This window comes from Mustela lutreola, chromosome 2, assembly GCF_030435805.1.
Source record: "Mustela lutreola isolate mMusLut2 chromosome 2, mMusLut2.pri, whole genome shotgun sequence".
NCBI lineage: Eukaryota > Metazoa > Chordata > Mammalia > Carnivora > Mustelidae > Mustela > Mustela lutreola.
Window position 1 is genome coordinate 9,048,741 of NC_081291.1, and position 18,162 is coordinate 9,066,902.

Here is an 18,162-nt window from a genome sequence, read left to right on the forward strand (position 1 = left end):
GCCGGGAGGAGGAGGTGGTCTGTGTTCCCACGTTGAAGGATCCCGGGCCGTGCATGGGTTGAGGGAACCGAGCAGTCTCTATGTTAATTCTCAGATTTCAGTTCATCTGCACTGACCCCCCAAGAAGTCTTTGCAATAAAAAATCCTGACCGTGGATGACCTGTTGTCTTCAGTGAAGTATTTATGCAGTATCCCCTTGAATCATTGACCTGTGCGCTCTGAAACTGTAAACTCCTTAAAAGCATGGCAGGTCTGGCCTTTAGAGTTGGGCCCATATCCCTTACTAATAATAGTAGTAATAACAACAATGCCTTAATAGTAACAATAATGATTGGCACCTGAGGAGCCGCAGACTGGGAGAAAATATTGCTAAACATGGATTTGAGAACTTACAGCCAGCATTTACAAAGAGCTCTTACAACTCAATAGTAAGACAACTCACCTTAAAAATGGGCAAAATATTTGAATAGGCGTGTGCAAAAGTCCTGAAGTGGGAGCAGACTCAGTGCTTGAGGAACAGCTAGGCCTGGCAGGGAGGGAGAAGAGGAAATGGGGGAGGCTGTGAGTGAGGGATCAGAGTTGGGCAAGGGCTGGACTTGGGGCCAAAGCAAGGGGTTGGGGTTTTGCTCCAATTCACTGGTAAGGTGCAGCTGCGCTCTAGGACACCTGTCACTGTCCATGTGTGAGAGGCAGCAGGAATCCTGTGCAGGGCTCTGTCCCCGGTCACGCAATTCCTAGGGCACCCATGTTGACACCTACATTATGGAGAATGTGGTTTGAATCTGGTCCCTTACCAGTGAGAGGGGCTGGGGGGTGGGGCATACAACTGCCACTCATTCTCAAAATCCATTTTTGCCTGTAACTAAGGCAATAAAATCTAAAACACTATTTTAAGGGTTGGAACTTCTGGAACACAGTTTAATGAACAGCGGCTAACATTAGTATCTTGTGGCAAAGCCACAACGTAAACAAAACGTACATTCCTGCAGCACCAGATTTGAAGATTTGCGGATTATCTAGGAGAAAAATCTCAAAAGATTCACTGGTAAACATGCTCATGTGCATGCACTCATTGAAAAGAAAAGCAACACACAATAAGCAGGACAAATTTTTTATGGTGCAGGGTCTGTGTAATTTCTGAAAATAAGCAAAATCAAACCTGTCTTGTTTAAGTAACATATATAGTAGCAAAAGTTAAACACATGAGAAGGAGAAACGCCAAATTCAGGAGGGAGCAATCTCAGTGAGGTGCTGGCAAAAGGACCTAGGACAAGCCCACAGGGTCTTCGAACCATTAGTCACAGATCTAAGATGCGGAAGACCCAAAACAAATATAGTCCATGGTCAGATTTGATCCAACTGGGAGGCGGACTCCTAAGTGCTTGCTGTATTAGGCTTTATGGTTTATGTTCTGTACACTTCACCTTGCCCACCCACCTTCACTTTTCTGTGGTTTTACCCCTCCCTCCAGTTCCGTATTTATCTGTTTATATCTCGTGTTCCCTTTCCCCCAGCTCAGCTCCCCAGGGCAGGGACCAGTCAGTTCTCCCGTTTGCTGAGTCCTCAGCTCAAGACACAGCTGGCAGTCAGAAGGTGCACACTTGTTGCAGGAATGAGTATTTTCCTGTATGACTGACTTATTTAATTTGAAATAAAGAAAAAAAATCGACCGAGTAGCCCCTGGGAGATTGGTATGTACACACACCCAAGAACCAGAGAAGCCCACAGCCTCAGCTGCCAACTGTGCCGGCTGTAATGGCGGCCCCAAGATTCCAGAAGTACCGTTCCCATTTCCAAAAGCATGCCGATCCTGAGGACGTGGGGGTGAGGAACCTGGAGACTTTGAGATTTGTTTTAAAATACTTCCACAGAAACAGAGAACCCATTCACGGCTCAGTGTAGATTCAGGAAGCCCTATCCTACTCATCTTCCTAAGGAGCTCCTATGAAATTCTTAGGAGACCGTGTTTTTAAAAAAGAGTAGCTTTTTAGGGGGAGGACAGAGGGATAAACGGGCGGAACACAAAGGACTTTCAGGGCATTGAAAATACTGTGTTACCCTAACAATGGACATGCAGCATCACATCTGTCCACGCCCAGAGAATGTACAACACAGAGCGTGAAGTACACGAACCATGAAGTGGGGGCAGTCAGGAAGTCTCTGGAGTTCATTCATTGTTATGAAAGGCACAGCTCTGGTGGGGATGTTGATGGTGGGGAGGCTGTGCACGTGTGAGGGCAGAGAGTAGATGAGAAATTTCTATACTTTCCACTCAATTTTGCTGTGAACCAGAAACTGCTCTTTTTTAAAAAAGGGGGGCGGGGAGAGGAGGCAACCTTAAAGAAATGCTTTCGGGGATAAAAAAGAATGTTTTTTTTAAAGCTGCCTCCACCCCGTCACCTCACCATGCCTGGCTGCCAGGGGGAATTGTGGCACCTGCCTTGGCCTTCCCCTCTTATATGCCCCTTCCCCAGGGGTGGAAGGACTTCTGTTCTTCTAGGGTAGAGCCTGGCACCACCAGGTGATCGGTAAATGCTTGACGGAGCTAGTCTTTCCCAACGGCATCTAGCCCAGGCAAGCCAGGAGCTCCTGAGGATCCAGGGCCCCCAACCCACCGCTCCTCACACCCAGGCGTCCAGCACTCCTCCATCCCTAAGGAAAGGCATCATATGAGGACAACTGCCCAGTTTATTAGCCAGCGGATGGCCTGCAGGGCTCCCTAGGGCCCACCTTTCTAGGTCGAACCTGCTACCTGCTCCCTTGCGGCAGGTGCCGAAGAGGAGATACCAGGGGTGGGAGTGGGGGGTGGATGGCCTCACAGAGGCCTTATAAATACAAGGAGGTCTCTGGCAGGGATGCTACGGGGCTGGACAGCTGGGGCTCAGGGAAAGGAAGGCTATCCAGGGTGGCCCATGTCACGCGGCACCCTGTGTCCGTGGGGGCCCCGGTTCAGCATCCAGGCGGCACAGGGGACTGTCATACACCATCTGCAGGTTCACCTTGTGGCCCACCAGCTCCCGGATATTGTTGATGCCGTATTTGATCATTGTTGGGCTTGGGGTGGGGAGGAAGGTAAGAAAACAGTTTTAACGCAATATCAGGTCATGATCTCCTCTGATCAGGCTCTCTCTGATGGTTCCCACCTCCTTAAAAGCCCATGCTGTTCCCAAGACTCTCAAGGCCCTGAGTCATCTGTCCGGTCTCTTCCTCACCCTCCTCTACCTCCTCCCTCCCTCTGGCTACACTGGCCTCCTCAATGATCTCCAAATATAACACATACATTCCTGCCTCTGGGTCTTTGCACTGGCTGTTCCAACTGCCTGGAACACTCTTCCCCAGATGTACCCCCAGCTTACCCTTTCACCTGCTTCTGGTCTTTGTTCGGATACTGCCTCCTCTTTGGAGCCTTCTCTGACAACCCTGTCTGCTTAGCCTTCCCTACTGTGTTCTCTCGACAGCACATGCTGGCTTCAGACACACTCTGAGCTTTATTTGTTCAATTTACTTATTTATCTTGCTAACTGCCGCCTTTCTCACTGCACTACAAGCCCAGCTTTGCAGAGGCAGGGATGTGTGCTGTCCTACTCCTAGTATAGGACCAAGCACACAGCAGCCACTCACTAAAGGCTTGTCAAATGAGTAACAAACGGATGGGGCCGAAGTCTGCAGGTCCCCAGGCCCCGCAAGGCACCTGTGTGGCAGCCAGACACCCTGAGTGGTTTAGGCACTCACCGCTCCAGGGAGAGGCCCCAAGCAATGACTGACACGTTTTCGGGGAGCCCCATGGGCAGCAGCATCTCAGGGCGGAAGAGCCCAGAATTCCCGACTTCCACCCACTTCTTCAGGCCTATAGGGGTGGGAGAAAGAACGGCAGGTTGTGTGGATGACGCTGGCTCTGGCAGTGATCTTGGCAGTGGGCTTGGCAGTGACAGGGACCCAGGCTGAGCTGTGGGCAGCCTGAGAAATCCCTCCCCACCTCAGTATCAGGATCCCTCCTGACCTTGATGGTAGCTGAACACCTCCATGCTGGGCTCCGTGTAAGGGTTGTAGGCCGGCTTGAAGCGCAGTTGGGTGATACCTGGGCGGGGGAGACGGGGGAGCAGAGGGCTGGGGGGTAAGCTTGGCAGCATGGGATCTTCCCATGGCTCCCCTGCCACCGCCCACCACAGCCTGCCTGCCTACCCAGCTTGGTGAAGAACTCCCGCAGGACGCCCATGAGGTGGCCTAGGGTGAGGCCATGGTCAGCCACCACGCCCTCGATCTGGTGGAACTCGGCTAGGTGTGTGGCGTCTAGGGTTTCATTTCGGAACACACGATCGATGGAGAAGTACTTGGCCGGCGCAAAGGGCTTCTGCGGGTGACAGGCAGGCCGGGCCCGGGAGGAGGTCAGAAGGTTGATAGGACAGCCCCCTGCCACCCCCACTGCCCAGGATGAGCTGCACCTTCTGGGCCAAGCGGTAGAGGGCACGGGCGCTGGCCGAAGTGGTGTGCGTGCGCAGCAGGTTTTTCCGGGCCTCCTCCAGTTTCCACGTGTATTTGTACCTTCAGGAGGACAAATGGGAAGTCTGCATTGTGGCACTCAGACCCCCCAAACCTTGTCCCCCACACCGACACCCTGAAGTCTTGGTCCTGTCTCACCCCTGTGAGCCGTAGCCACCCTGAGAGTGGGTCCGCTTGACCCGATGGACGTAGTCCATTGGGAGCTGCAGGGCTTCAGCTGGATCTGGGCAGGACAGAGCATCATCTGGTCAGTCAAGGAGCATTTCTCAAACAGCCACTGCACAGAGGACAGACAGCAACATGTGCAGCTTCCATCCTTGCCACTCACAGCAGCCAGAGGGTGCCAGGAACACCCAAGTCAGTCTCATCCCCACCTCTGCCCAGAACCTTCCCATTTCCTGGGGTGTGGGGGTGGGAGGTGGGACAAAGCTCTCTCTTTGGCTATCCTGTCCTGTCACTGCCACTTTCTAGTTGTTCATTCCCTCCAGTCACAGGGCCTCCCAGCTGATCTGTGAGCATACCAGCCACATTTCAGCCTCAGGACCTTTGCATAGGCCTTTCCCTCTTGAACTTTCCTTCCCATATATGGTTCTCTCCCTTATCTCCTTTGGCTTTTACTTAAACAAAGACTTCATTTTAAGCTGACAGCCCTGACCCCTTCACGCCAGTTTCCACTGTGTTTACTGCCATCTTGTATTACTGCACTTGCATACCACTCAGGATTTAGTAAGTATCTATCCCACCAGGACACAGGTCTCACCAGGGCAAGAACTTCATGTTTCATTCATAGCTATAACCCAGATGTTTAACACAGACCTTGGCACACAGGAGGGGCTTGGCAAACATTTGTTGCATGAATGTGTGAATTCTTAAGAACCCTTTCCAGAAACATTGATTTTGGCGCACCCAAAAAGCTTGAGATCAAATCCCAGCTCCACCACGTTTAACCTGTATGACTGTGGGCAAGTGATGTTCCTTCCCTAAGCCCAGATTCCTCCTTCGTAAAAGAGAGCCAACACTGCTACCTCCTATAGTTGGCAGGAGAATCAGAACAGAGACTGGTGTATGGTGAGAACTTAGTAGACTAGAAATGAGAGACTTTTAGAATTCAGGGGGACAGGGCATGTCAAGCTGGCACCTCTATGATGTGACCCGTCAGCAGAGAACTGCCCAGCAGAGCAGGCAGGAGCCATGAACTGGGCAGGAGGGGACGTGGGAGGAAGTCACTGGGACCAGCTCACACCGCCCCAGCTGGCCACGCCAAGGATAGAGTTTATTCTGTAAAATGAGTACGCCACTCTGGAAAGCTCTTCCCCGGGCCTGGCGTCTCTGATGGCGTGGCCACTTCCACCCACCTCGGAGGAAGAAGGTGTCATGTTGGTCACGCGCTGGGTGCTGCTGGGGCTGGAAAAGGGCATCAAAGTTCCAGAAAGAGCTCTCAATGAAGTTGTCAGTCGGCATCTCTGTGAACCTGGAGGGAGATGTGACCTGACTGCCCTGCCTGTGCCCAGTGGCCGGGCCGCCCCTGGCCCCACCCCTGGCCCCGTGCTCACCCCATCTCCAGGAAGATCTGTCGGAACTGCGTGCGGACCTTGAGCAGAGGATGCAAGTGGCCACCGTCGGGGAGGACGCCATGGGCCAAGAAGTTGTATGGCTTGAAGGGTCGGTCCCGCCAGGAGCCACTGTTGAGGCATGCAAGGTACGTGGGTCTGGTGAGTGCTGTCCTCCCTCTCCGACCTGCCTCAGTTCCTGGGGTCACCTCCTACCTGGAGATCATCTCTGGGCTCAGCTCTGTCTCCTGCTTGGAGATGCTGGTGCTGAAGGCATTGCCTTTGCTCACCCAATAGGTCTTCAGGGTCCTGCGGCCAGAGAGGAGGAGGGGACGCCACTGTCACCTCCTTTGGGAGGCTTCCTTAGATCTCCCAGCTGATGCTGACCCCAACACCAACCACCATCTCACTGTTTTATTTTTCTCTTGACATTCATCATCACCCGAGATCCTCTTACTCAGCCCACACTTACATCGGTCTGTCGCTCACTTACTCACTCAACAAATACTTAATGAGAATCTACTATGTGCGAGGGTCTACTCAAAGTACTGAGCATACAGCTGAGCAAGAGTAACAGGTACAACTCTTGAGCGTTTATTCTGTGCTGGCATGTTCGACTCCACTGAAGTCATCCCACTACCTTGTGAAAAAGAGGCCATTTTACAGAAGAGGAAACGGAGGGCCAGAAAGATCAGGTGACTTGACCAAGGTCACACAACTAATAAGTGCCAGAGCCAGGACCAGGATCAGGCAGCTCTCCTCCAGCCTGTGTCCCCACAAATGCTATGCCACTCGATATCTCAAAGGGTACATCAGCCCTGGGAGAGCAGAGCCCTAGGCCTGTCTAGAATGGCAGTCAAAAAATTCCGGACCCTGGAATCAGTGCTGTAACGGAAGGAAACATGGCACTGGTATGGAAAGTAGAAGTGAGGAACTTTTATGGAACTCAAAGGGAGACAGGGGTGTCAGGATGGCAGAGGTTTGATGCCCAAGCCTGGCTTAAGGGAAGACCATTCTCGGCAGAAGTCATGGCACAAGCAAAGGCCCTGAGGTGGCATGAGCCTGGCACAAATTCTTGACAACCACGTGGTAAAGCAGAGCTGGGAGGACACTGAGAGCACTGTGGCCCAGTCTGGGCATGGTGACTCCGTCCCCCACCGATCCCCAGGACCAAGTAGGTGACACGGGATGGAAGGGAGGGGGCACCCACTCACACTTCAGTCAGCAGCTTCCTCTTCTTGAGCTCACTCCTCTCCTTCTCACCCAGCTTCTCAGCCTGCCCGCCCTGGACCAGCTGGAGCCGCCGCTGCACCTCATCGTCCACACTGTCCACCTGCCGTGATGATGGGTGTGAGAGACTGAGAAGGCCAGGGGCCCACCTGCCCGTCTGCCCCCCTGCACGCAAGGACTCACCACTCGGAACACCCGGGGCCCGTCAGCTGCACTCTTGTCCACGCGGATCCACTTGTTGGACATGGCCTTGCTGAAGCCCACCTTGCCGCTGGGCAGCTGCTGGGGGAGCAAAGCCACAGTGAATGGGGCACGAGGGCCACCTCACCCCATCACTTCCCTAGGCCTCGCTCTTAGGACCTTACCATGAGCTCACTCTGGGCCAGGCCCTCCTGGGGGATGCTATGAAACACCCGGGCCTCATGGCTGCCCTCCCGGGCGATCTCCTCGCCCTCAGCAGTAAGCTCCCAGCGCTTGGTGGAGCGCAGCTCAGCCTCAATGACCTGCAGGGAAATGGCAGAGTGAAGACCCACAGAGACAGGGTTCAGAGCCAGGCACGCCCTCACCACAGCACCTGGGTTGCACAGTGCCTGAAGACAGCTTCACAACTGAGTGGCACCACATTCCAGCAGAGTGAGCACCCCTTGCCGAACCTCCGTTTTCCTTCTGTGACACGAAGATAATGACAGAGACGGCGCACGCCTCTCAGGAAAAAGTAAAATATTAAGAATGGTATCTACTAGAAAATCAGTTCTATTACTTTTGAATCTCAGAAAGATTTTTAAGGCCCCAGTTCACCCCAGGTGAACTGATTCATCTCCACATTTAACATGTTGGCCATTTCAGTGCCCAGAGTGTCAGAAAAAGGCCCCCAGGTCCACATTACACACAGAAATGCAAGGCTCCGTGATGAGGATGGGTTCAGATCCAGCGCAGAGGAGCAAGGCTGGGTGGAGCCCACACGACCCAACTCCCTCTCCACTCTAATTCCCAGCTCTGCTCCTCACTCCCTGTGTGACCTTGGTAAAGTTGCTTAACTTCCCTGAGCTAATTTTCTTACCAGCAAGAGAAAGGTATGATGGGTTCTACCCCATCTACTGAATTAACCTATGGGAAGGACCTAGAATGTTTTGTTACCATCACTGTGTTAGACTGAGACATGATAAACAGCCACTATTTAACCTTCTGGGACCAACACAAGTCAATTTCACATTAATCAAGGTATTGAGGCTCCACACACCTGCCCTCTGCACTGATGACCTCAGGCTCTAGACCCTGAATGCTTAATTTTTTTTCTTTTCTTTTTTTTTTTTTTAAGATTTTATTTATTTGTTTAACAGAGAGAGAGACACAACGAGAGATGGAACACAAGCAGAGGGAATGGGAGAGGGAGAAGCAGGCCTCCAGCAGAGCAGGGAACCCGATGTGGAACTCAACCCCAGGACCCTGGGATCATGATCCGAGGCGAAGGCAGACGCTTAACGACTGAGCCACCCAGGCGCCCCTGAATGGTTAATTTCAAATCCAGGTTTGCCTGTTCCTTCCAGTGACACTGATCAAGTTACTGACCAGTGCTCAGGTGTCCAGTCTGTAAAATGGAGAGATCAGTACTACTATCCTTGGGTAATGACAAGAACTAGATGATAAATAACGCCAAGACCAACGTGGGGCACAGAACATGAGCTTGATGAATATGCAGCTCAGTTATGTTTTCTGATTTGTAGCCCCAAGGATCCAGCCTCCTAGGTGGCCCACGGGCCTCTCCAAATCTTCCTCTTATGACTTTATCCCTTTTTTTACTTGTCCGAGTCAAAAAGGCTGGGCTTCATCCATGCTCTTCCTGCCTTGCCATGGATCTCCTTTCGCTCCCTCTCCTGAATCCTCTCTCCATTCCACCTGCCTCCCTAAAACCAGACACCATGCCCTCTAGCTTGGGGAGGTGCCAGCCTCTGCCTTCCTCCCCTCACCACCAGTCCTGCCCCTGCCAATCCTTCCTCAGAGAGATGCAGATAGGACACACATCTGACTGGCTCCAGCTCCTGCCATGGTTCTCCAGTACCCCCAGGAGACAAAGACCTACAAGGCTTTGCAAATCTTGGCTCTACTAAGGCCTTTCTACATCTATTTCCCATCCCTGCCATTGATCCCTGGAGCTTTCCTCCTCAGTGCAGAGGCCTGACTCAGCCATCACCTCCACGGGGATATTCTCCTGGACTCCCAAGCCAGGGCCAGTTGTCACCTCTGGGTTCCCTGTACTTCCTCCATCGCTCTGAGAGTCACCTGAGCGTCTCCCTCATTAGACGGCAACCTCCGTGAGGGGCAGCGACCGCGGCTCCTTTTCCACCATCGTGCCCTCCCTAACGCCTACCACGTCTCAATGGGCATTTACTAGTGCACAACGTCAGTGCTTCGGGGCTCTCACTTGTTGCCTGCGGCGCGCAGGCAGGACTCCCGAAGGATTCTTCTGCAGACAGGGCCTTCAGGCGCAAAAGCGAGGAGGCCCGGCATCACCCGCACGACTCACCTCGCCCAGCGCTTGCAAGCTCTTCACGGCGCCCACTACGACCTGGTGGTCCACGCCCAGCTTAGCTGCCAGCTCCGCGCTGTCCAGGCCGCCATCGGCCGCCTCTAGCTGCCGGAGCAGCACCTCCGCCACTGGGCCGTCCGCCATGGCTGCTGCCAGCGTGCTCGGCGTGTCCCGGACGGGGCCTGAACAACCGGAACCGGAACCGGCGCCGGGAGTGTATCGCCATCTTGAGTGTGGCGGACTGTGGCCAGGCTCAGGACGCCGCCATCTTCAGTGCGGCAACTGAACCCTAGAGGGTGGGAGAGACTTAGTGCCCGCCTCCGCCCTAGCTAGACTGGTAGTGTCTGGTTGATCAGGGAGGCCAAATTGAAGACCTCAAGGACAGAACAGCAGCGTTGTTTTCAGTTTCACCCAGCCACACTTCCAGCACGCGGCGTGACCTTGGACTTCCCTCTCTCTGACTTTAGGAGCCCTCTGCCCTTGTAGGATTCTCTCTTGGCCTGCAGGAAGATTGTAGGTGGTGGCTCCAGAGACAGTCATTCCTCTGATATCACTGACTTTTAAGTTTTTAAAAGGAGGGTAGGTAGACAGAGACCATCCCTATTTCTAAAGGAGAGAGGGTCTCACCTAATAATAGTTATAGTCAAGATAGCAGCTAACCTGTAGAGACATCTCATGTCCTCTGCCCAGTGCTTTGGGTGTGTTATTTTCCCCAAAACTTTGACATAGATATTAATATAACCCCCCTTTCACAGTTGTGAAAATGGTGGCTCAGAGGGTGATACGACTTCCCCACGATTCCACAAGCAGTTGGTAGAGATGGTGTTGGAAACTATAAACACTTCAGATGGCATTCCAGTCAGTGTATGCTCATTTGAGAAGATCAATGTCAGGGCAATAATGGATACCCTAATCAGTACTGGCCTCTAGAAATATAATGCAAGATGCAAATCTAATTTTAAATTTTCTAGTGGCAGTGTTAAAAACAAAGTGGATGAAATTAATCTGAAAAATCTACCAAACTTGTCCAAATTATAATTTCAATACTATAAAATTACTAATGGAATATTCTATGTTCTTTTTTCATAGTAAGTCTCTAAAATCCGGTGTGTGTTTTATACCTAAGGCACATCTCAGTTGGGAACCACCTACATTTCAAATGGTTTGATAGTTACAGGTGGCCAGTGGAGATTAGTGCGAGTAGATTCTAATTCCATTTATACCACTCAGCCAAGTTGCTTAGTCTTTCTGTGCCCATTTCCTTTCCTGGATAGAGATGAGGTTATGGGCTTATATCACAGATTTAAGTGAAATACTGCTCACACATGTACTCATACTGCTGATACTAAATTGAGTGTGGACCATGTGACAAGCACTATCATAAGAAGAACACCTTTACTTTACTGTGATGGTTTTACCATCACTATTACTATGTGAGCCTGATCACCCAATCCTGACCCCACAGTGAAGTCCTGATAAAAATTCAGTATGTGGATCTCCAAGTCCCTCCTTAGCTTCAAAGCACTTCCCTTGTTTTTGTACATTTAATTCTTCCAAGAGTCTTTCCTTCTTTCCGTCACACAGCAAGTAGGTTTTAAGTCTCTTTTGTGCCAGGTGTTGCAAGAGACACTGAGGGATGGTGAAGTGAATAAGACAGTCACAGGGTCTACTCTCAAGCAGGAAGCACCAAACTCATGTGTGCATGACATACGGTGGAAGGGAGGGAAGGTGGGAGGGTCACTGGCAGGCCAGGAATGATCACCCCAAATGGGGATCCTCATGAGGGGGTGCAGGTTGGGTGATACTGGACATGCCTGCAGAAACCCAACTTCTCCAAGATTCCCAATTCCTCCTCTTTCTGAGTCTCCACCACTATCACCGAAGGACTCCTTCCCCAGTCTTTTGTTAGGATTCCCCCCTTCCGCAGTCCACTTCTATGTTCCAAGGTCCAGGGCTGTTGCTCAGAGTTTGGGAAACCCCCAGACCTCCTTCCTGCTTCCTGCAGCTTGGGGGCAGGGAGACAGTGTCAGTCACTGTCAGTCACGTGCCTCTGGCTTCAGAACACTCTAGACTCAGGGGTCCTGCCCATCTCCTTTGGACTTTATCTTCCCCACCATCTGTCTCATTTTTTTTTCTTCCCCAACGGAACCCCCCTCCTCTCCTCTTTAGCCGTTTAGTTGCAAAAGCCAGGCCGTTTGTGGGAGACCACAGGCAGCGACCCCTTTACCGGCTGAGGGAGGGTTTAAAGGAGAGGCTGCGATTAGAGGAACAACCCTATCAAACTCTGGGAGCCACGGCCAATAGTTACATCTTCTAACCTTCCTTCTCTGTCCCAAGACAACCCTAACAGCTTTGAAAGCGATTCTGTAGGGCGGCACCTAGCTGAGGTTGCTCCTCCTATCCTCTTAGAGGCTCCTGTGACTTCAGAGGCTAGGTGACTCGTCCCAGTCACAGAGCAGCAGTCTGACAGGCTGTCAGGGCACCAGAGAAGACGAGGGACCAGAGAGGAGAGAGCTGGCACTTTACTTGCTAGCCTGCAGACTGTGGCACTGGGGTGAAGTTAGGGACCCAGGTCCCCAGCCTCTAAGCTCCGGTGCCCTTTGCCCCATCTTAGCCAGGGGCGGGGGAGAGCTAGAGCGAGCGCGTCCGAGTGGGGGCTTCCCAGCTGCAGAGTAGAAAGTGGTTAGGAAAAACGTGCCCACAGCTCCCCGCAGAGGGATGAAAGAGAGCGAGCTCGGGCAGGATCCAGGTCCCGCGCGGTGACACGGGCACTAGCGCGCGTTCTTTAAACGCCCAGACCCGGAGCTAAGCGCGCGGGCTAGGGCGGGGTTGGGTCGAGGTCTGGTCACATGACCTGGGCAGAAGGGGCTCGAGGCCCCCACCACACCGGTGGGCGGCCCCCACAACGCGTGGTCGACCTTCATTGGCCAGTTGTGTGGCCAATAGAAATCGGCCATCTGGGAACCCTGCGTTCCGAGGCACACCCTAACTTGCTCAGACGACAAGAGTCCAATGGAAAGCCAGGGCCGTATCCGAAGACCAATAATAAGGCGCGGAGGGCGGGACAAGAGGCCGGGCCAGGTTGGTTTGAGGGGCGGTAGGGTATAAAAGCTCGCGGCCGGCGGCAGCGTCTGTCCCTACTGCAGAGCCGCCGCCGGAGGAGAGATTTAAAGGGCCCGCGCGCCGCCGCCCCCTCGGCCCGCCATGCTGCTACCCGTACCGCTGCTGCTCGGCCTCCTTGGCCTGGCCGCTGCCGAACCCGCCATCTACTTTAAGGAGCAGTTTCTGGACGGAGGTAAGGCCTGGTCCCGACTCGAGGCCGGCCGGACATCGAGGGCGGCCCGTCAGCCTAGATTTGCGTTGTTTCCGTGTAATTACTGCTTAGAGGACCAATACGGTGGGCTCCGGGTACGAGAGCCGCCGGCGAGCCTCCCTTCCATGTCCCTGGGGAGCGTCGAGGGTGCTGCAGACTCCCGCGGCGGGAGTTAGGATTTGCTGGAGAAGCCTTTAAGCCATTGAAGTGTCAAACCAGAGGTTGGGGTGGGGTCAGTCAAGGGGTGTCTGTTTCCCAGTGTTTGAGCCTACTGGGAGATATTTAGTGGGAAGAGATCAGTAGGGCCCCACTGACCTGCCCCTTTGATCCCCTAGACGGGTGGACCAACCGCTGGATCGAATCCAAACACAAGTCAGATTTTGGTAAATTTGTCCTCAGTTCCGGCAAGTTCTACGGTGACCAGGAGAAGGATAAAGGTAAGATCCTTGGGCTGGTGGGGGTTCGGATTCAGGAGGACTTCCTGGAGGAAGCCCTGCACTTCACAGCCTGGTTAATCCCCCATGAGCAGGGCAGGGGGAGGAAGGGGCAGCCCTCTGTGTCTTCAATGCTTAGGGTCCGGGGAGGTTGGGACTGAGCCATGACCTCACTATGGTCTCCTGCTAGGGCTGCAGACGAGCCAGGATGCCCGCTTTTACGCTTTGTCGGCCAGATTTGAGCCCTTCAGCAACAAGGGCCAGACACTGGTGGTGCAGTTCACCGTGAAACACGAGCAGAACATCGACTGTGGGGGCGGTTACGTGAAGCTTTTTCCAGATGGTCTGGACCAGACTGACATGCACGGAGACTCTGAATACAACATCATGTTCGGTAAGGGGCCCCACCCTGGTCCTGACCTTTGATTCGTTAGAGGGAGACTGAAATCTCATGGGTTCTTTAAAGCCCCCGACAGGTAGTTTTGAGAACATGAGAAGTACTTACATAGTTAAGGCTTGTTTTTGGAAAGGAGGCTGAGAATGTTGCATTGTTGTTGTTGGTCTGAAGCTGGTAGTGTATGGGATTTTCTGTAGCTGTTTCCTGATGTTACAAGTAAGGGCATTAAATTCATTAAGAGCCGGTTTTTGATTTTTTTGTTGTTTTGTTTTGTTTTTTTCTTTTCTTTTCCTTTTTAAAAGGCCACACATTTACTCCTTAGTACCAGTGAGGGTCTGATTCCTGTCCTGTGACCCTTCACAAACCTGAACTTAAGAAGCAAGTCTTCCTTTGTAAAGGGGAGCTTTGCAATGGCAGGCATCTTCTTGCTCTGACTGCACCCACTTTCCACCTAGGCCCCGATATCTGTGGCCCCGGCACCAAGAAAGTTCACGTCATCTTCAACTACAAGGGCAAGAACGTCCTGATCAACAAGGACATCCGTTGCAAGGTGTGACTGGGGGTGGTGACAAATGGCGATAGGGGAGTTTCAGGCCAGCATGGTGGGCGGGGCCACTCATCTCCCCCCCCCCCCTTCAGGATGATGAATTCACACACCTGTATACCCTGATTGTACGGCCGGATAATACCTATGAGGTGAAGATTGACAACAGCCAGGTGGAATCAGGCTCCTTGGAGGATGATTGGGACTTCCTCCCTCCCAAGAAGATAAAGGATCCTGATGCTTCAAAGCCTGAAGACTGGGATGAGCGGGCCAAGATTGATGACCCCACAGACTCCAAGCCTGAGGTTGGTGCTTGGGCAGAGGCTCCCCATGTGGAGGGTGCAGAGGACAGCTGGGTTGACTGACTTTTTTATGTACCCTCAGGACTGGGATAAGCCCGAGCACATCCCTGACCCTGATGCTAAAAAGCCAGAGGACTGGGATGAAGAAATGGATGGAGAGTGGGAACCACCTGTGATTCAGAACCCCGAGTACAAGGTGACCTGGGGCTCTGAGCAGGGTGGGGGTGCACAGTGGGTAGCACACCGACCATCACTCAACCACTGGTTCCCTTTTCCCCTTCCGCAGGGCGAGTGGAAGCCCCGGCAGATTGACAACCCAGATTACAAGGGCACTTGGATCCACCCAGAGATTGACAACCCTGAGTACTCTCCTGATAGCAACATCTATGCCTATGAAAACTTTGCTGTTCTGGGCTTAGATCTCTGGCAGGTGAGACACATAAGGGATTCCTGAAGTATTTAAATGTTCAGGGTCATCCAGGAGGAAAGGGATGGTAACATTCAACCTCGGGCAGATCTGAGCCCAAAGTGGTGCTTTTCCTGAAGAATTTCCTGGTCTGTTGTTACGGAGTTCTCACAGCAGCCACTTTGAGGCTCTGCTTATTATGTGCCAGATACCCTTCTAAGATCCTTTATGCAAACAAATTTAACTGTCCTTAACAACTAGAAATTGGTTAATCTCGTTAGGAAATTAGTTCCAGAGGTGCTTGTCTGACTCGATAGAGCATGCAACTTTTGATCTCAGGCATGAGTTCAAGTCCAACATGGGGAACAGAGCCTACTGGGAGAAAAAAAGAATGTGACTATGAGAAAAAAATTTTTGAGAAAATTCCATTTTGAAGGGATCAAATTTTTGTCAGTTTTCTTAAGTAATAAACATTTTATGCTTAGAATGGTGCCTGGCATGTAGTAGGTACTAGAAAAATATTTGAAGAGACTGAGAAATGCCATTTTACGGATGAAAAAAATCAGAAGGGCATTGTGTAGTTGTCATGGGAATATGGAGGGTGCTGGGGTGGGACTTGTCCAAGGCCAGGGACATCCAATGTCCCCTCTGACCACTTCTCCATCCATCCTCCTGTCCCCCAGGTCAAGTCTGGCACCATTTTCGACAATTTTCTCATCACCAACGATGAAGCATATGCAGAGGAGTTTGGAAACGAGACCTGGGGTGTCACGAAGGTGGGCCCAGGGTCTGGTCCTGGACTTGGGGGGGTAGGCAGGCCTGGTGGGTGAGGGCGAGGCCCTGAGGTATGTGGTCTGTGTATAGGCGGCAGAAAAGCAGATGAAGGACAAGCAGGATGAGGAGCAGAGGCTAAAGGAGGAGGAGGAGGACAAGAAACGCAAGGAAGAGGAGGAGGCAGACAAGGAAGATGAGGAAGACAAAGATGAGGATGAGGAGGATGAAGATGACAAGGAGGAAGAGGAAGAGGAAGATGCTGCCGCTGGCCAGGCCAAGGATGAGCTGTAGGGGCCATGCCGCTGCCTCCAGGGCTGGACTGAGGCCTGAGCGCTCCCGCCGCAGAGCCGGCTGCGCCAAATAATGTCTCTATGAGACTGGAGAACTTTCATTTTTTTTCCAGGCGGGTTCTGATTTGGGGTGGATTTTGGTTTTGTTTCCTCCCCTCTTTTTTTTTTTTTTTTTTAAACTGGTGTTTTGTCTTTGATTCTCCTTTAGTCCTTATTCCTGATCCTCCTCTTTCTTGATTGACATCTTCGCCTTCCTCTGTCCCCTTCTCTCCCCAGTTCCCTTAGTTCCCCTCCAACCTGAAAGGGGCAGGGGAGTGTGGAAGAGAAGCCCCAGGCCCAAGATTTCCATCTGCTTTCCTTCGTGATCCCAGAGGGGGGCAGGAGAAGAGGGTGGCATCCCCAGCCCCCAGCACTGAGGAAGAACAGGGCTCCTAGGGCCTGAGCTCTGACCCCCACTGACCACTTCCCTTTTTCCCCTGCTCCCAGGACTGGGCCACTTATAGGTGGGGCAGTGGGTTCCAGCTTGGCTCACACTGAGAATGTAAGAACTACAAACAAAATTTCTATTAAATTAAGTTTTGTGTCTTCCTCCTGTGTCTCCTTCTGGGGGAGGTGACTCTTGAGTAAGGCTCATTTTGCAGCAGCTCAAGTTTTGGTTGAATGTCCCCATAAGGTTCAAGGGGCTGTTTCCCCCTCACAACCTCAAAACAGTGAGAAAATAGTGATAGAAGTGCCATTACAAATACTCTACATACTAACTCATTGAGTTTTTGCACCAGACTGGTGATCGTGGTTTCTAGTACCAATTCAGTTGGATGAGGAGGTTGAGCTCCAGAATTTGAGTAGGGCAGGGCTATGAACCCACACTGTGGCACCATTTCATGCCATCCATTCCCAGTGAACCATGTATACCTCTTAACAAGCAAGACTACATAGAACGATTGGACCATTTTAAACATTTTCTTAATACTACTCATTAGCTATAATACAGGTACAGAGATGGTAAATAAATAGCACCACCAGTGGTCTTTGAATTCTCAGAGGAAAGAGATGGCCCCAAGGAGGGTGCAGAGATGACAGACCAACAAGGTCTAGGACCCCTGAGGCTTAGCTCATCACTTTGGGTCCAGGAGGCTGCCTGTGAAGTTCAGTAGGTAGTCTGGGGCTTATGTCCCTTGTTGAGGGAGAGAGGCAAGAAGCCCTAAACAGCCTGGCCCACTGTGGTGGAAATGTCTAGACTCTGTACGCCATGAAGAGAAGAAGCAAGGTGACCTGGCTACAGTTGGGCCATGGGTGAGGTGTCCCGTAACTGCTTTGTTTTGGACTTGAGTGCTTGAATGGAAACTAAAACCAAACGCAGGTTTGGAGGCAGGTAATGGTCAGTTGAGGGTGGGAAGACCTCCACTCAGTAACTGGGAGATGATCTTAGCCTTTGGCCAACTAATCCTTCAATACCTTGTTCATGGATGCGCCTCATGCTTCCCACCTGGGTCCAATGGCCCTAGCTCCACCCCTCTGGGTATCCTCCAGAATTGATGCATCCGGGGAAAGTCTCCGGATAGGATTCTGTCTTTTTAGTGTAAGGAATCCTGGAAAGGTGACAGTTTCCTTAAATACTTGCGGGGTCAGACTGGGGACAATGGGGTGAACAAAGTGGTTGGGGGAGGAGCAGCAGAGAGGTGGGACACCCAGGAGCTAGTACTACAGGTTCATTCCAAAAATCCAGTTCTCCCTCAGGAATGAATGAGGCCCCAAATTGGCCCCCTGTCCCTGCTTCAACGGACAAGTGTTTTTAGATTTTTCATTTTTTTAGTTGGTGACCTTTCGAGTATCTTTCCAGTTCTGAGTGAGGGTTCCTGTGAGGGCGGCCAAACCAGAACAAAACTCATTTGGGA

General features: G+C 52.0%; 2 protein-coding genes across 2 annotated transcripts; one reads left to right on the forward strand and one right to left on the reverse strand.

Moving 5' to 3' along the window:
* Positions 1 to 2,670: 2,670 nt before the first annotated feature.
* Positions 2,671 to 9,993, reverse strand: FARSA (phenylalanyl-tRNA synthetase subunit alpha). Its single transcript, XM_059160126.1, has 13 exons — positions 9,805 to 9,993; positions 7,646 to 7,783; positions 7,464 to 7,562; positions 7,265 to 7,383; positions 6,267 to 6,359; positions 6,054 to 6,182; positions 5,856 to 5,971; positions 4,639 to 4,723; positions 4,443 to 4,542; positions 4,183 to 4,351; positions 4,001 to 4,078; positions 3,733 to 3,847; positions 2,671 to 3,054 (listed from the first exon to the last, which is right to left on the reverse strand). The coding sequence occupies exons 1-13, from the start codon at positions 9,949 to 9,951 to the stop codon at positions 2,916 to 2,918; spliced, it is 1,527 nt and encodes a 508-aa protein (XP_059016109.1). The 5' UTR covers positions 9,952 to 9,993; the 3' UTR covers positions 2,671 to 2,915.
* A 2,934-nt stretch (positions 9,994 to 12,927) lies between these two features.
* CALR (calreticulin) lies at positions 12,928 to 16,855 on the forward strand. Its single transcript, XM_059160134.1, has 9 exons — positions 12,928 to 13,102; positions 13,456 to 13,557; positions 13,745 to 13,948; positions 14,407 to 14,501; positions 14,591 to 14,800; positions 14,880 to 14,993; positions 15,084 to 15,227; positions 15,887 to 15,979; positions 16,068 to 16,855. Exons 1-9 carry the CDS (start codon positions 13,012 to 13,014, stop codon positions 16,266 to 16,268), a joined length of 1,254 nt encoding a protein of 417 aa, XP_059016117.1. The 5' UTR covers positions 12,928 to 13,011; the 3' UTR covers positions 16,269 to 16,855.
* The last annotated feature ends 1,307 nt before the right edge of the window (positions 16,856 to 18,162 follow it).